The sequence below is a fragment of the Gadus chalcogrammus genome, chromosome 12 (genome assembly GCF_026213295.1).
Source record: "Gadus chalcogrammus isolate NIFS_2021 chromosome 12, NIFS_Gcha_1.0, whole genome shotgun sequence".
Classification (NCBI taxonomy): domain Eukaryota; kingdom Metazoa; phylum Chordata; class Actinopteri; order Gadiformes; family Gadidae; genus Gadus; species Gadus chalcogrammus.
Genome location: NC_079423.1, coordinates 8,870,150 through 8,886,913, shown reverse-complemented (window position 1 = coordinate 8,886,913; position 16,764 = coordinate 8,870,150). Strand labels below are relative to the sequence as shown.

General features: G+C 41.6%; 1 protein-coding gene, 6 non-coding genes and 1 pseudogene across 7 annotated transcripts; all 8 read right to left on the bottom strand.

The window, feature by feature from the left end:
• Window positions 1–4,790: 4,790 nt before the first annotated feature.
• On the bottom strand, window positions 4,791–4,909 carry LOC130400433 (5S ribosomal RNA). The gene has a single exon (XR_008902915.1). It is a non-coding gene; the product is annotated as a 5S ribosomal RNA (ribosomal RNA).
• Window positions 4,910–5,438: 529 nt separating this feature from the next.
• On the bottom strand, window positions 5,439–5,556 carry LOC130395990 (5S ribosomal RNA; annotated as a pseudogene).
• A 527-nt stretch (window positions 5,557–6,083) lies between these two features.
• LOC130394489 (5S ribosomal RNA) lies at window positions 6,084–6,202 on the bottom strand. The gene has a single exon (XR_008897642.1). It is a non-coding gene; the product is annotated as a 5S ribosomal RNA (ribosomal RNA).
• A 4,511-nt stretch (window positions 6,203–10,713) lies between these two features.
• Window positions 10,714–10,832, bottom strand: LOC130394762 (5S ribosomal RNA). Its single transcript, XR_008897888.1, has one exon. It is a non-coding gene; the product is annotated as a 5S ribosomal RNA (ribosomal RNA).
• A 529-nt stretch (window positions 10,833–11,361) lies between these two features.
• Window positions 11,362–11,480, bottom strand: LOC130394488 (5S ribosomal RNA). Its single transcript, XR_008897641.1, has one exon. It is a non-coding gene; the product is annotated as a 5S ribosomal RNA (ribosomal RNA).
• A 139-nt stretch (window positions 11,481–11,619) lies between these two features.
• Window positions 11,620–15,490, bottom strand: LOC130392718 (uncharacterized). The gene is made up of 4 exons (XM_056603223.1): window positions 15,036–15,490; window positions 13,250–14,274; window positions 12,836–13,152; window positions 11,620–12,368 (listed from the first exon to the last, which is right to left on the bottom strand). The coding sequence occupies exons 1-4, from the start codon at window positions 15,297–15,299 to the stop codon at window positions 12,004–12,006; spliced, it is 1,971 nt and encodes a 656-aa protein (XP_056459198.1). The 5' UTR covers window positions 15,300–15,490; the 3' UTR covers window positions 11,620–12,003.
• Window positions 15,491–15,991: 501 nt separating this feature from the next.
• Window positions 15,992–16,110, bottom strand: LOC130400431 (5S ribosomal RNA). The gene has a single exon (XR_008902913.1). It is a non-coding gene; the product is annotated as a 5S ribosomal RNA (ribosomal RNA).
• A 529-nt stretch (window positions 16,111–16,639) lies between these two features.
• LOC130394487 (5S ribosomal RNA) lies at window positions 16,640–16,758 on the bottom strand. The gene has a single exon (XR_008897640.1). It is a non-coding gene; the product is annotated as a 5S ribosomal RNA (ribosomal RNA).
• Between the last annotated feature and the right edge of the window lie 6 nt (window positions 16,759–16,764).

Sequence of the window (16,764 nt, the reverse complement as noted above, 5' to 3'; positions counted from 1 at the left end):
GGTGCTTCCCTGCTGGCAGTATCACTATACTGTCCTCATGTTTCACAAAAATAGTTTGAGAGACGTTGTCAGTTTTTGTATGTTGCTTAAATCCTCCAAAGCGGTTGGCAGTAAACATCAGGTCACGGTACGCCACGGTAGGCCACGGAGTCAATGAGCTCGAGTTGAAAAAGAAAAAGGCTTACAGCACCTGGTATTCCCAGGCGGATCTCCCATACCAAGTACTAACCAGGCCTGACCCTGCTTAGCTTCTGAGATCAGACGAGATCGGGCCGTGTTAGGGTCGGTATGGCCGTACCACAAGCAATTAGTGCAGGCGCCAAAAACCAGGTTTATACGGTAGCACATAAGGAGTGAGAAAGCTCTGAGGCTCGACGTTTACACTTTACAAAAAACAATCATTAGTTAGATATTAAACGGCCAGAGAGGTGTATAAAGTACTTGAAAAAAATAACTAAGTAAAAGTATAAGTACCCATAACTGAAAATTACTTTGGTAAAAGTTAAAGGTCACCTAAAAAAAATGTACTTGAGTAAAAGTTCTAAGTAAGCTCACATTAAATGTACCTTAAGTATCAAAAGTATCTTGTGAAAAAATATACTCAAGTACAAAAGACAAGTACAAGTATTTTATAGTACGCATGAAAGGAAGCAAAACAACCCAAAATTATCTCCCCTTGTTTTTTATTTCACTTTTTCAGGTGAATGAAATGTGGTATAGAATACCACTCAAAAATAAACAATGTCTTTAACATAAGAACCACTTTTTTAACTATGTTGGGGGAATCCTCATTAGCTGAGGCACAGTAACACCACACAAACAACCGTTTCTGGTTCAAGTGGAGAGTTGAACTTGCGGTTCATCCGCAGCAGAGCGGAATTTTCAAAAGTGTCTGCAGCTAGAAGCCGTGCTCTATTTTGGGCTTGAAGATGAGACCTGCTCTGCTGAACAGCCTTTCGCAAAGCTGCAGAAGCAGGCAGAGGTTGTTGAGTTTGACAGACAACTTCAGAACCACAGGAAACGTCTTGAGAATCTTGATGTCTTCTGTTGAGGTAGGCCAGGTACGAATCAAGCTGCTTGGTGGCGCTTGGTTTTTTGTGGGAACTTTTCAGGATGTGGAAGAAGTCTCCCTCATCAGATGAGCAAGATTCCAGCCTCTGCTGAAATGAAGATCCTCACTGCTCCCTGAGGTAGTCCAAAACCCTGAAACCAGGGAGGGTGACACTAGCATTAGTAAAGTCACATTTTATTGGACAAATTTAATTACATTTATGACATTTTCCATAAAATTCTAAAGGAATAAATAATATTACATTGACAAAAAACACTCAGAAACAAAAGGCCAAAATTAGCAACAAAAAAAGAGAGATATAAAGTAGAAAAAAAGTTGTGACAATTGTGAAAATAACTGATCTACAACCAAGGCAGTGTGAGCTTGCAGGTGGGCTACACAAAATCAGGAATAGATAAGGAGAAAAACACAAGTCTTGACTCTGACAATTAGACATCTTAGATATTGGCTCAACCACTATTCAAAATTAGACGGGGTGTATGAAATGATAATAAAAAATAAAAAAAATGTAAGTGTGATTAGATTGGTAATTTATGGATACAATTTTAATTGAGGGATATTTTCTTTCCTTGTATTTTCTCCATGTTGTCTTAACAAAAATACCGTTTTTGCAGTGTAGCATCACTTGATCCAGGCCGTTTTGATTTGGGATGAGAATCGCTGCAGTAAAAAGCAACCATTCAGGGTCTCTTGACATTCACCAAACCGGTTTCTGGATGCCTTGAATGGCTTCAACCATCGGCTGCAGTGCTTCCCAAAAGTGCAATCTCTTTATTTTTTCCAGTTTGGCTGCTCAGCAAGGATAGTCAAAGCTCCCACTGGGACTTCCACTTCTCCTTGTAGGATGTTGGATGGACCTGGGCAACAGGGCTCATGGTGGTGTGTAATCTTTAGGAAAGTAGCTCACTGGATGAACCTGTTAGGGAGAAACAACCACTGTTTTACAATTATCATGAATATTGTACCCAAAAAATAAAATAAAAATAACAATAAATACATAATTCAAACTTACTTGGCACCTTCAAATTCTGCACATATCCTCTAAGCGGCTCTCCCTTCTCTCCTCAGAATCGAGGAGCCTTTCCACATCCAGAAACATTGAGTTCCACTGGTGCGTTTGGTCTAGCAGCTGGAGGGAGCAGCTCTTCCCAGCTTCAGCGGCTTGGCGATCGTCCACACTTATTCCACAGCCCATACACTTGCTGATGTTGAGCGTTGGACAGTTTGTTGTATCCAATCGGTCTGTTGCTTGCTTTTCAGCATTCAACTGTAGACACCAAGTTGAGCAGATGACAAGCACATCGTTGATGTGTCGGAAGCTCAACTCAAAGCCATCATTCTCAACAAGGATTGAAGTCATGTCAACAATTCCACTCCCTCCATCTCTATTCCCTTCCTCTCCTCTTTCTCTTCTGCGTCATTAAGTGTTTTTGTCCACACTAAAAACTTGAAAAGCCTTCAGGAAGTTGGAGCCATTATCGGGTTTGTGTCCCACAACTTTGTTCCGAGCATATTCATATGTATGTCCATTGAGTTGCGGTGGCAAAACATCAAAGGTGTGAACCTCTTAGCTGTCTGCAAGCTAGGCTGCTGATCGTACTATTAGTCTGTAGAGTTCACCCAATGAGCAGTCACACCAAGGAAGCTCCTTCTCCTAACTGACCAGCAATCTGTAGTGGTGGCGATGTGGTCCACTTTACTCATCTCCTCAGTTAACACGTTTTTCATAGACTTTGCTAAATCTTCAATCCTTGATCGCAGGGTGACCCGTGTGATGACTTTGGCAGTAGGAAGAAGATCTGTGAGAAGCTCTCTGAAGGCTTCATTCTCGACAGTTGACAATGGCTGGAGATTGTTGACAACATACTTAACAATGGCCCTGTCAACAGCACTCTGAGATTATGGACGGGTAGCCAGCAAGTGGGTGTCTGTTTGAGGGTGGAGAGGGTCCCAGCTTCCGAAGGCCCTCTTTCTTTTTTGTGAGGTCAGCTGCTCATATTTCTTTAGATGTTGTGGATGTGCTCTTCTACATGAAAAACCAAAAATTAAAAGAAATAATAAATTAGTTCAAATGATACTCAGAAGACCATTCAAACAGTTACCACAATATGAGGTCTGATTCTAACCCCTTTCACCCTGATGTCCCGTTTGGTGGGCATGTCCACATTTAATAAAAAAAGAATGTTTCTCACCTGGTCCACTATATTTCTCTTGCAAAAATAGCAACTAATTCAGCTAAAACTCCATCAGGCACTGAGCTTGGATAATCATTGCTGTACACAATACAATTTAAAAAAACAAACCCAAGCTATTTCATAACACATGTCCATTTTATACAGTTCCTATGAACAAACAGCACAGTTTCAATAGCCGATTGCTTAACTTCCAAGTGTACAGATTTGTTATGATTTATTTGTGTATTTTTCATTAAAACAAGTGAAGCACTGATATAAAATGTATCATGCAGGAGGAAAACTGCCTCGTTCGAGATGCTAACCCTGTTTATTGACACTCCTGCATACACTTGTGTGCATGCGTGCGTGGTTGTGTGGCGTAGGTTTATTTGTCCACGACACCACCACACGTGTGATACGGGCAAGTGCTAACGTTAGCACATAGCGTTAGCAACTTGCTACTAGCACGCACCATGCTAGCACGTCGTTACGTTAGCAACTTGCCTGTAATGTTAGCTAAAACTATGTTTTACACATTTGTATATCCCTCCTGCCACATGAAATGACATTGCTTACTTAATGCACTTACTTGGATGTGTTTTTTGAGGTTGGACGGGGAGCTTTTGAAGGCCTTTATTTCGTGGCACTTCGGAAGGCATAACATGCACTTCATTCGGTAGGAATTTGCCCGCATCCCGAGGTAGCTGAACATACTTTCCAGGTATGACCCACGGGTGTCCGTCGTCGACTTCTGTTGAACTCTGTGCGTCGTCTTCTGTGTCTCCCTCATCCACATGCTCTGCGGCTGCCATGTTTGTAGTGATCTCTCTGCCGCCCCCGCGCGGTGCGCGCATCCCGTATTTATACCTTCTTCGCGAGAGTACCGTACGTGGTTCTTCTCGTCCTCTCGGAATCTCATGCAGAGACTGTTTTAATTTGTAACGAGTAACGAGGTGGCAAATGTCAAAGTAACGAAGTAAAGTATATTATTTAACTTATAAATGTAGTGAAGTAAAAAGTAAAAGTCCTGATAAAAAAAAAAACTCAAGTAAAGTACAAATCCTCAAAAAAATACTTAAGTAGTGTAACGAAGTACATCTACTTCGTTACTATACACCTCTGTAAACGGCAGTAATTGATTCAGTAGGACTCCTTATCCATGTAAACGATCATTGTGACATCTGAATTCATTAATTATCTGAAATACACTGCGTGAGCGTGTGATGTTAAATGTTTGAACCAAGGTTAACGGTTAAAGTGTCAGAGAATGGGTGGTGATTTTTGACGTCCTCCCATGATCTGAAGTGAGCGTGCGTGTTTGTGTTGGTGAAAGTTTAAGAAATGTACAACTGTCCGTTCAGCTCTCTGGTGCTCCCTGCTGGCAGTATCACTATACTGTCCTCATGTTTCACAAAAATAGTTTTGAGAGACGTTGTCAGTTTTTGTATGTTGCTCAAATCCTCCAAAGCGGTTGGCAGTAAACATCAGGTCACGGTACGCCACGGTAGGCCACGGAGTCAATGAGCTCGAGTTGAAAAAGATAAAGCTTACAGCACCTGGTATTCCCAGGCGGTCTCCCATCCAAGTACTAACCAGGCCCGACCCTGCTTAGCTTCCGAGATCAGACGAGATCGGTCGTGTTCAGGGTGGTATGGCCGTAAGCAATTAGTGTAGGCGCAAAACCAGGTTTTATACAGTAGCACATAAGGAGTGAGAAAGCTGCTGAGGCTCGACGTTACACTTTTACAAAAACAATCATTAGTTAGATATAAACGGCAGTAATTGATTCAGTAGGACTCCTTATCCATGTAAACGATCATTGTGACATCTGAATTCATTAATTATCTGAAATACACTGCGTGAGCGTGTGATGTTAAATGTTCGAACCAAGGTTAACGGTTAAAGTGTCAGAGAATGGGTGGTGATTTTTTGACGTCCTCCCATGATCTGAAGTGAGCGTGCGTGTTTGTGTTGGTGAAAGTTTAAGAAATGTACAACTGTCGTTTCAGCTCTCTGGTGCTCCCTGCTGGCAGTATCACTATACTGTCCTCATGTTTCACAAAAATAGTTTTGAGAGACGTTGTCAGTTTTTGTATGTTTCTTAAATCCTCCAAAGCGGTTGGCAGTAAACATCAGGTCACGGTACGCCACGGTAGGCCACGGAGGCAATGAGCTCGAGTTGAAAAAGAAAAATATTACAGCACCTGGTATTCCCAGGCGGTCTCCCATCCAAGTACTAACCAGGCCCGACCCTGCTTAGCTTCCGAGATCAGACGAGATGAGGCGTTTCAGGGTGGTATGGCCGTAAGCAAATAGTGCAGGCGCAAAACCAGGTTTTATACAGTAGCACATAAGGAGTGAGAAAGCTGCTGAGGCTTGACGTTACACTTTTACAAAAACAATCATTAGTTAGATATAAACGGCAGTAATTGATTCAGTAGGACTCCTTATCATGTAAACGATCATTGTGACATCTGAATTCATTAATTATCTGAAATACACTGCGTGAGCGTGTGATGTTAAATGTTTGAACCAAGGTTAACGGTTAAAGTGTCAGAGAATGGGTGGTGATTTTTTGACGTCCTCCCATGATCTGAAGTGAGCGTGCGTGTTTGTGTTGGTGAAAGTTTAAGAAATGTACAACTGTCGGTTCAGCTCTCTGGTGCTCCCTGCTGGCAGTATCACTATACTGTCCTCATGTTTCACAAAAATAGTTTTGAGAGACGTTGTCAGTTTTTGTATGTTGCTTAAATCCTCCAAGCGGTTGGCAGTAAACATCAGGTCACGGTACGCCACGGTAGGCCACGGAGTCAATGAGCCCGAGTTGAAAAAGAAAAAGCTTACAGCACCTGGTATTCCCAGGCGGTCTCCCATCCAAGTACTAACCAGGCCTGACCCTGCTTAGCTTCTGAGATCAGACGAGATCGGGCGTGTTCAGGGTGGTATGGCCGTAAGCAATTAGTGCAGGCGCAAAACCAGGTTTTATACGGTAGCACATAAGGAGTGAGAAAGCTGCTGAGGCTCGACGTTACACTTTTACAAAAACAATCATTAGTTAGATATAAACGGCCAGAGGTGTATAAAGTACTTGAAAAAAATAACTAAGTAAAAGTATAAGTACCATAACTGAAAATTACTTTGGTAAAAGTTAAAGTCACCTAAAAAAAATGTACTTGAGTAAAAGTCTTAAAGTAGCTCACATTAAATGTACTTAAGTATCAAAAGTATCTTGTGAAAAAATATACTCAAGTATCAAAAGTACAAGTACAAGTATTTTATAGTACGCATGAAAGGAAGCAAAACAACCCAAATTATTCTCCCCCTTGTTTTTTATTTCACTTTTTCAGGTGAATGAAATGTGGTATAGAATACCACTCAAAATAAACAATGTCTTTAACATAAGAACCACTTTTTAACTATGTTGGGGGAATCCTCATTAGCTGAGGCACAGTAACACCACACAAACAAACTTTCTGGTTCAAGTGGAGAAGTTGAACTTGCGGTTCATCCTCAGCAGAAGCTGATTTTCAAAAGTGTCTGCAGCTAGCCGTGCTCTTTTTGGGCTGAAGATGAGACCTGCTATGCTGAACAGCCTTTCGCAAGCTGCAGAAGCAGGCAGAGGTGTGTTGAGTTTGACAGACAACTTCAGAACCACAGGAAACGTCTTGAGAATCTTGATGTCGTCTGTTGAGTAGGGCCAGGTACGAATCAAGCTGCTTGGTGGCGCTTGGTGTTTTGTGGGAACTTTTCAGGATGTGGAAGAAGTCTCCCTCATCAGATGAGCCAGATCCAGCCTCTGCTGAAATAGAAGGATCCTCCAACTGCTCCCTGATGTAGTCCAACCCTGAAACACAGGGAGGGTGACACTAGCATTAGTACAGTCACATTTTTATTGGACAAATTTAATTACATTTATGACATTTTCCATAATTCTAAAGGAATAAATAATATTACATTGACAAAAAACACTCAGAAACAAAAGGCCAAAATTAGCAACAAAAAAAGAGAGATATAAAGTAGAAAAAAAGTGTGTGACAAATTGTGAAAATAACTGATCTACAACCAAGGCAGTGTGAGCTTGCAGGTGGGCTACACAAAATCAGGGAATAGATAAGGAGAAAAAACACAAGTCTTGACTCTGACAATTAGACATCTTAGATATTGGCTCACCACTATTCAAAATTAGACTGGTGTATGAAATGAGTATAAAATAATAAAAAAAATGTAAGTGTGCATTAGATTTGTAATTTAATGGATACAATTTAATTGTATGGATATTTTCTTCCTTTTATTTTCTCCATGTTGTCTTACCGTTTTCAGTGTAGCATCATCTTTGATCCAGGCCGTTTTGAATTTTGGGATGAGAATCGCTGCAGCAACCAATTCAGGGTCTCTTGACATTTCACCAAAACGGTTCTGGATGCCAACTTGAATGGCTTCAACCAGCGGCTTGCAGTGCTTCAGTGCAATCTTTATTTTTTCCAGTTTGCTGCTCAGCAAGGAAAGAGTCGGAAGAAGCCATCCCATCTGGACTTCCACTTCTCCTTGGAGGATGTTGATGGACTGGGCAACAGGGCTCATGGTGGTGTAGTACTCTTTTAGGAAAGTGAGCTCAACTGGATGAAACCTGTTAGGGAGAAAACAAACCACTGTTTTTACAATTATGCATGAATATTGTACCCAAAAAATAAAATAAAAATACATAAATACATAATTCAAACTTACATTGGCACCTTCAATTCTGCACAGATCTCTCTCAAAGCTGGCTCTCCCTTCTCTCTCAGAATCTTGAGGAGCCTTTCCACAGCCATAAACATTGAGTTCCACCTGGTGGCGTTTGGTCGTAGCAGCTGGAGGGAGCAGGCATCTTCCACAGCTTCAGCTGCTTGGCAGGATCTTCCACACTTATTCCACAGCCCATAACACTTGCTGAATGTTGAGCGTTGCAGTTTTTGTATCCATCGTTGGCTGTTGCTTTTTCAGCATCAACTGTAGACACCAAGTTGAGCAGATGACAAGCACATCGTTGATGTTTCGGAAGCTCAAACTCAAAGCCATCATTCTCAACAAGGATTGAAGTCATGTCAACAAATTCCACTCCCTCCATCTCATTCCCTTCCTCATCCTCTTTCTCTTCTGCTTCATTATTGTTTTTGTCCACACTAAAAACTTGAAAAGCCTTCAGGAAGTTGGAGCCATTATCGGTTGTTGTCCTCACAACTTTGTTCCTGATGCCATATTCAGTATGGATGTCATTGAGTGCGGTGGCCAAAACATCAAAGGTGTGGGAACCTCTTAGCTGTCTGCAAGCTAGGGCTGCTGATCGTCTAGTTAGGTCTGTAGAGTTCACCCAATGAGCAGTCACACCAAGGAAGCTCCTTCTCCTAACTGACCAGCAATCTGTAGTGGTGGCGATGTGGTCCACTTTACTCATCTCCTCAGTTAACACGTTTTTCATAGACTTTGCTAAATCTTCAATCCTTGATCGCAGGGTGACCCGTGTGATGACTTTGGCAGTAGGAAGAAGATCTGTGAGAAGCTCTCTGAAGGCTTCATTCTCGACAGTTGACAATGGCTGGAGATTGTTGACAACATACTTAACAATGGCCCTGTCAACAGCACTCTGAGATATGGATCGGGTAGCCAGCAACGTGGTCTGTTTGAGGGTGGAGGTCCCAGCTTCCGAAGCCCTCTTTCTTTTTTGTGAGGTCAGCTGCTCATATTTCTTTAGATGTTGTGGATGTGCTCTCTACATGAAAAACACAAAATTAAAAGAAATAATAATATTAGTTCAAATGATACTCAAGACATCATTCAACAGTTACCACAATGACAGGTCTGGATTTCTAACCCCTTTCACCCTGATGTCCCGTTGGGGCATGTCCAACATTAATAAAAAAAAAGAAATGTTGCTCAAACTGTCAACTATATTTTATCTTTCAAAAATACCAAATAATTTAAAGCTAAAACATCATACAGGACACTGAGCTTGGATATCTAATTGCTGTACAACAAATACAATTTAAAAAAACAAACACAAAGCTATTTTAATGAACAGCATGCCATTTTACTACAGTTCCTATGAACAAACAGGCACATTTTCAATAGCCTATTGCTTAACTTCCAAGTTACAGATTTTGTATGATTTATTTGTGTATTTTTCATTAAAAAAAACAAGTGAAGCACTTGATATTAAAAATGTATCATGCAGGAGGAAAACTGCCTCGTTCGAGATGCTAACCCTGTTTATTGACACTCCTGCATAACACTTGTGTGCATGCGTGCGTGTGTGTGTGGCGTAGGTTTATTTGTCCACGACACCACCACACGTGTGATACGGGCAAGTTGCTAACGTTAGCACATAGCGTTAGCAAGCTTGCTACTAGCACGCAACCATGCTAGCACGTCGTTACGTTAGCAACTTGCCTGTAATGTTAGCTAAAACTATGTTTTACACATTGTATATCCCTCCTGCCACATGAAATGACATTGCTTACTTAATGCACTTACTTGGATGTGTTTTTTGAGGTTGGACGGGGAGCTTTTGAAGGCCTTTATTTCGTGGCACTTCGGAAGGCATAACATGCACTTCATTCGGTAGGAATTTGCCCGCATCCCGAGGTAGCTGAACATACTTTCCAGGTATGACCACGGGTGTCCGTCGTCGACTTCTGTTGAACTCTGTGCGTCGTCTTCTGTGTCTCCCTCATCCACATGCTCTGCGGCTGCCATGTTTGTAGTGATCTCTCTGCCGCCCCCGCGCGGTGCGCGCATCCCGTATTTATACCTTCTTCGCGAGAGTACCGTACGTGGTTCTTCTCGTCCTCTCGGAATCTCATGCAGAGACTGTTTTAATTTGTAACGAGTAACGAGGTGGCAAATGTCAAAGTAACGAAGTAAAAGTATATTATTTAACTTATAAATGTAGTGAAGTAAAAGTAAAAGTCCTGATAAAAAAAAAAAACTCAAGTAAAGTACAAATCCTCAAAAAAAATACTTAAGTAGTGTAACGAAGTACATCTACTTCGTTACTATACACCTCTGTAAACGGCAGTAATTGATTCAGTAGGACTCCTTATCCATGTAAACGATCATTGTGACATCTGAATTCATTAATTATCTGAAATACACTGCGTGAGCGTGTGATGTTAAATGTTTGAACCAAGGTTAACGGTTAAAGTGTCAGAGAATGGGTGGTGATTTTTTGACGTCCTCCCATGATCTGAAGTGAGCGTGCGTGTTTGTGTTGGTGAAAGTTTAAGAAATGTACAACTGTCGTTTCAGCTCTCTGGTGCTCCCTGCTGGCAGTATCACTATACTGTCCTCATGTTTCACAAAAATAGTTTTGAGAGACGTTGTCAGTTTTTGTATGTTGCTTAAATCCTCCAAAGCGGTTGGCAGTAAACATCAGGTCACGGTACGCCACGGTAGGCCACGGAGTCAATGAGCTCGAGTTGAAAAAGAAAAAGCTTACAGCACCTGGTATTCCCAGGCGGTCTCCCATCCAAGTACTAACCAGGCCCGACCCTGCTTAGCTTCCGAGATCAGACGAGATGAGGCGTGTTCAGGGTGGTATGGCCGTAAGCAAATAGTGCAGGCGCAAAACCAGGTTTTATACAGTAGCACATAAGGAGTGAGAAAGCTGCTGAGGCTTGACGTTACACTTTTACAAAAACAATCATTAGTTAGATATAAACGGCAGTAATTGATTCAGTAGGACTCCTTATCAATGTAAACGATCATTGTGACATCTGAATTCATTAATTATCTGAAATACACTGCGTGAGCGTGTGATGTTAAATGTTTGAACCAAGGTTAACGGTTAAAGTGTCAGAGAATGGGTGGTGATTTTTTGACGTCCTCCCATGATCTGAAGTGAGCGTGCGTGTTTGTGTTGGTGAAAGTTTAAGAAATGTACAACTGTCGGTTCAGCTCTCTGGTGCTCCCTGCTGGCAGTATCACTATACTGTCCTCATGTTTCACAAAAATAGTTTTGAGAGACGTTGTCAGTTTTTGTATGTTGCTTAAATCCTCCAAAGCGGTTGGCAGTAAACATCAGGTCACGGTACGCCACGGTAGGCCACGGAGTCAATGAGCTCGAGTTGAAAAAGAAAAAGCTTACAGCACCTGGTATTCCCAGGCGGTCTCCCATCCAAGTACTAACCAGGCCTGACCCTGCTTAGCTTCTGAGATCAGACGAGATCGGGCGTGTTCAGGGTGGTATGGCCGTAAGCAATTAGTGCAGGCGCAAAACCAGGTTTTATACGGTAGCACATAAGGAGTGAGAAAGCTGCTGAGGCTCGACGTTACACTTTTACAAAAACAATCATTAGTTAGATATAAACGGCCAGAGGTGTATAAAGTACTTGAAAAAAATAACTAAGTAAAAGTATAAGTACCATAACTGAAAATTACTTTGGTAAAAGTTAAAGTCACCTAAAAAAAATGTACTTGAGTAAAAGTCTTAAAGTAGCTCACATTAAATGTACTTAAGTATCAAAAGTATCTTGTGAAAAAATATACTCAAGTATCAAAAGTACAAGTACAAGTATTTTATAGTACGCATGAAAGGAAGCAAAACAACCCAAAATTATTCTCCCCTTGTTTTTTATTTCACTTTTTCAGGTGAATGAAATGTGGTATAGAATACCACTCAAAAATAAACAATGTCTTTAACATAAGAACCACTTTTTAACTATGTTGGGGGAATCCTCATTAGCTGAGGCACAGTAACACCACACAAACAAACTTTCTGGTTCAAGTGGAGAAGTTGAACTTGCGGTTCATCCTCAGCAGAAGCTGATTTTCAAAAGTGTCTGCAGCTAGCCGTGCTCTTTTTGGGCTGAAGATGAGACCTGCTATGCTGAACAGCCTTTCGCAAGCTGCAGAAGCAGGCAGAGGTGTGTTGAGTTTGACAGACAACTTCAGAACCACAGGAAACGTCTTGAGAATCTTGATGTCGTCTGTTGAGTAGGCCAGGTACGAATCAAGCTGCTTGGTGGCGCTTGGTGTTTTGTGGGAACTTTTCAGGATGTGGAAGAAGTCTCCCTCATCAGATGAGCCAGATCCAGCCTCTGCTGAAATAGAAGGATCCTCCAACTGCTCCCTGATGTAGTCCAACCCTGAAACACAGGGAGGGTGACACTAGCATTAGTACAGTCACATTTTTATTGGACAAATTTAATTACATTTATGACATTTTCCATAATTCTAAAGGAATAAATAATATTACATTGACAAAAAACACTCAGAAACAAAAGGCCAAAATTAGCAACAAAAAAAGAGAGATATAAAGTAGAAAAAAAGTTGTGACAAATTGTGAAAATAACTGATCTACAACCAAGGCAGTGTGAGCTTGCAGGTGGGCTACACAAAATCAGGGAATAGATAAGGAGAAAAACACAAGTCTTGACTCTGACAATTAGACATCTTAGATATTGGCTCAACCACTATTCAAAATTAGACTGGTGTATGAAATGAGTAATAAAATAATAAAAAAAATGTAAGTGTGCATTAGATTTGTAATTTAATGGATACAATTTAATTGTATGGATATTTTCTTCCTTTTATTTTCTCCATGTTGTCTTACCGTTTTTCAGTGTAGCATCATCTTTGATCCAGGCCGTTTTGAATTTTGGGATGAGAATCGCTGCAGCAACCAATTCAGGGTCTCTTGACATTTCACCAAAACGGTTCTGGATGCCAACTTGAATGGCTTCAACCAGCGGCTTGCAGTGCTTCAGTGCAATCTTTATTTTTTCCAGTTTGCTGCTCAGCAAGGAAATAGTCGGAAGAAGCCATCCCATCTGGACTTCCACTTCTCCTTGGAGGATGTTGATGGACTGGGCAACAGGGCTCATGGTGGTGTAGTACTCTTTTAGGAAAGTGAGCTCAACTGGATGAAACCTGTTAGGGAGAAAACAAACCACTGTTTTACAATTATGCATGAATATTGTACCCAAAAAATAAAATAAAAATACATAAATACATAATTCAAACTTACATTGGCACCTTCAATTCTGCACAGATCTCTCTCAAAGCTGGCTCTCCCTTCTCTCTCAGAATCTTGAGGAGCCTTTCCACAGCCATAAACATTGAGTTCCACCTGGTGGCGTTTGGTCGTAGCAGCTGGAGGGAGCAGGCATCTTCCACAGCTTCAGCTGCTTGGCAGGATCTTCCACACTTATTCCACAGCCCATAACACTTGCTGAATGTTGAGCGTTGCAGTTTTTTGTATCCATCGTTGGCTGTTGCTTTTTCAGCATCAACTGTAGACACCAAGTTGAGCAGATGACAAGCACATCGTTGATGTTTCGGAAGCTCAAACTCAAAGCCATCATTCTCAACAAGGATTGAAGTCATGTCAACAAATTCCACTCCCTCCATCTCATTCCCTTCCTCATCCTCTTTCTCTTCTGCTTCATTATTGTTTTTGTCCACACTAAAAACTTGAAAAGCCTTCAGGAAGTTGGAGCCATTATCGGTTGTTGTCCTCACAACTTTGTTCCTGATGCCATATTCAGTATGGATGTCATTGAGTGCGGTGGCCAAAACATCAAAGGTGTGGGAACCTCTTAGCTGTCTGCAAGCTAGGGCTGCTGATCGTCTAGTTAGGTCTGTAGAGTTCACCCAATGAGCAGTCACACCAAGGAAGCTCCTTCTCCTAACTGACCAGCAATCTGTAGTGGTGGCGATGTGGTCCACTTTACTCATCTCCTCAGTTAACACGTTTTTCATAGACTTTGCTAAATCTTCAATCCTTGATCGCAGGGTGACCCGTGTGATGACTTTGGCAGTAGGAAGAAGATCTGTGAGAAGCTCTCTGAAGGCTTCATTCTCGACAGTTGACAATGGCTGGAGATTGTTGACAACATACTTAACAATGGCCCTGTCAACAGCACTCTGAGATATGGATCGGGTAGCCAGCAACGTGGTCTGTTTGAGGGTGGAGGTCCCAGCTTCCGAAGCCCTCTTTCTTTTTTGTGAGGTCAGCTGCTCATATTTCTTTAGATGTTGTGGATGTGCTCTCTACATGAAAAACACAAAATTAAAAGAAATAATAATATTAGTTCAAATGATACTCAAGACATCATTCAACAGTTACCACAATGACAGGTCTGGATTTCTAACCCCTTTCACCCTGATGTCCCGTTTGTGGGCATGTCCAACATTAATAAAAAAAAAGAAATGTTGCTCAACTGTCAACTATATTTTATCTTTCAAAAATACCAAATAATTTAAAGCTAAAACATCATACAGGACACTGAGCTTGGATATCTAATTGCTGTACAACAAATACAATTTAAAAAAACAAACACAAAGCTATTTTAATGAACAGCATGCCATTTTACTACAGTTCCTATGAACAAACAGGCACATTTTCAATAGCCTATTGCTTAACTTCCAAGTTACAGATTTTGTATGATTTATTTGTGTATTTTTCATTAAAAAAACAAGTGAAGCACTTGATATTAAAAATGTATCATGCAGGAGGAAAACTGCCTCGTTCGAGATGCTAACCCTGTTTATTGACACTCCTGCATAACACTTGTGTGCATGCGTGCGTGTGTGTGTGGCGTAGGTTTATTTGTCCACGACACCACCACACGTGTGATACGGGCAAGTTGCTAACGTTAGCACATAGCGTTAGCAACTTGCTACTAGCACGCAACCATGCTAGCACGTCGTTACGTTAGCAACTTGCCTGTAATGTTAGCTAAAACTATGTTTTACACATTTGTATATCCCTCCTGCCACATGAAATGACATTGCTTACTTAATGCACTTACTTGGATGTGTTTTTTGAGGTTGGACGGGGAGCTTTTGAAGGCCTTTATTTCGTGGCACTTCGGAAGGCATAACATGCACTTCATTCGGTAGGAATTTGCCCGCATCCCGAGGTAGCTGAACATACTTTCCAGGTATGACCACGGGTGTCCGTCGTCGACTTCTGTTGAACTCTGTGCGTCGTCTTCTGTGTCTCCCTCATCCACATGCTCTGCGGCTGCCATGTTTGTAGTGATCTCTCTGCCGCCCCCGCGCGGTGCGCGCATCCCGTATTTATACCTTCTTCGCGAGAGTACCGTACGTGGTTCTTCTCGTCCTCTCGGAATCTCATGCAGAGACTGTTTTAATTTGTAACGAGTAACGAGGTGGCAAATGTCAAAGTAACGAAGTAAAAGTATATTATTTAACTTATAAATGTAGTGAAGTAAAAGTAAAAGTCCTGATAAAAAAAAAAACTCAAGTAAAGTACAAATCCTCAAAAAAAATACTTAAGTAGTGTAACGAAGTACATCTACTTCGTTACTATACACCTCTGTAAACGGCAGTAATTGATTCAGTAGGACTCCTTATCCATGTAAACGATCATTGTGACATCTGAATTCATTAATTATCTGAAATACACTGCGTGAGCGTGTGATGTTAAATGTTTGAACCAAGGTTAACGGTTAAAGTGTCAGAGAATGGGTGGTGATTTTTTGACGTCCTCCCATGATCTGAAGTGAGCGTGCGTGTTTGTGTTGGTGAAAGTTTAAGAAATGTACAACTGTCCGTTCAGCTCTCTGGTGCTCCCTGCTGGCAGTATCACTATACTGTCCTCATGTTTCACAAAAATAGTTTTGAGAGACGTTGTCAGTTTTTGTATGTTGCTCAAATCCTCCAAAGCGGTTGGCAGTAAACATCAGGTCACGGTACGCCACGGTAGGCCACGGAGTCAATGAGCTCGAGTTGAAAAAGATAAAGCTTACAGCACCTGGTATTCCCAGGCGGTCTCCCATCCAAGTACTAACCAGGCCCGACCCTGCTTAGCTTCCGAGATCAGACGAGATCGGTCGTGTTCAGGGTGGTATGGCCGTAAGCAATTAGTGTAGGCGCAAAACCAGGTTTTATACAGTAGCACATAAGGAGTGAGAAAGCTGCTGAGGCTCGACGTTACACTTTTACAAAAACAATCATTAGTTAGATATAAACGGCAGTAATTGATTCAGTAGGACTCCTTATCCATGTAAACGATCATTGTGACATCTGAATTCATTAATTATCTGAAATACACTGCGTGAGCGTGTGATGTTAAATGTTTGAACCAAGGTTAACGGTTAAAGTGTCAGAGAATGGGTGGTGATTTTTTGACGTCCTCCCATGATCTGAAGTGAGCGTGCGTGTTTGTGTTGGTGAAAGTTTAAGAAATGTACAACTGTCCGTTCAGCTCTCTGGTGCTCCCTGCTGGCAGTATCACTATACTGTCCTCATGTTTCACAAAAATAGTTTTGAGAGACGTTGTCAGTTTTTGTATGTTGCTTAAATCCTCCAAAGCGGTTGGCAGTAAACATCAGGTCACGGTACGCCACGGTAGGCCACGGAGTCAATGAGCTCGAGTTGAAAAAGAAAAAGCTTACAGCACCTGGTATTCCCAGGCGGTCTCCCATCCAAGTACTAACCAGGCCTGACCCTGCTTAGCTTCTGAGATCAGACGAGATCGGGCGTGTTCAGGGTGGTATGGCCGTAAGCAATTAG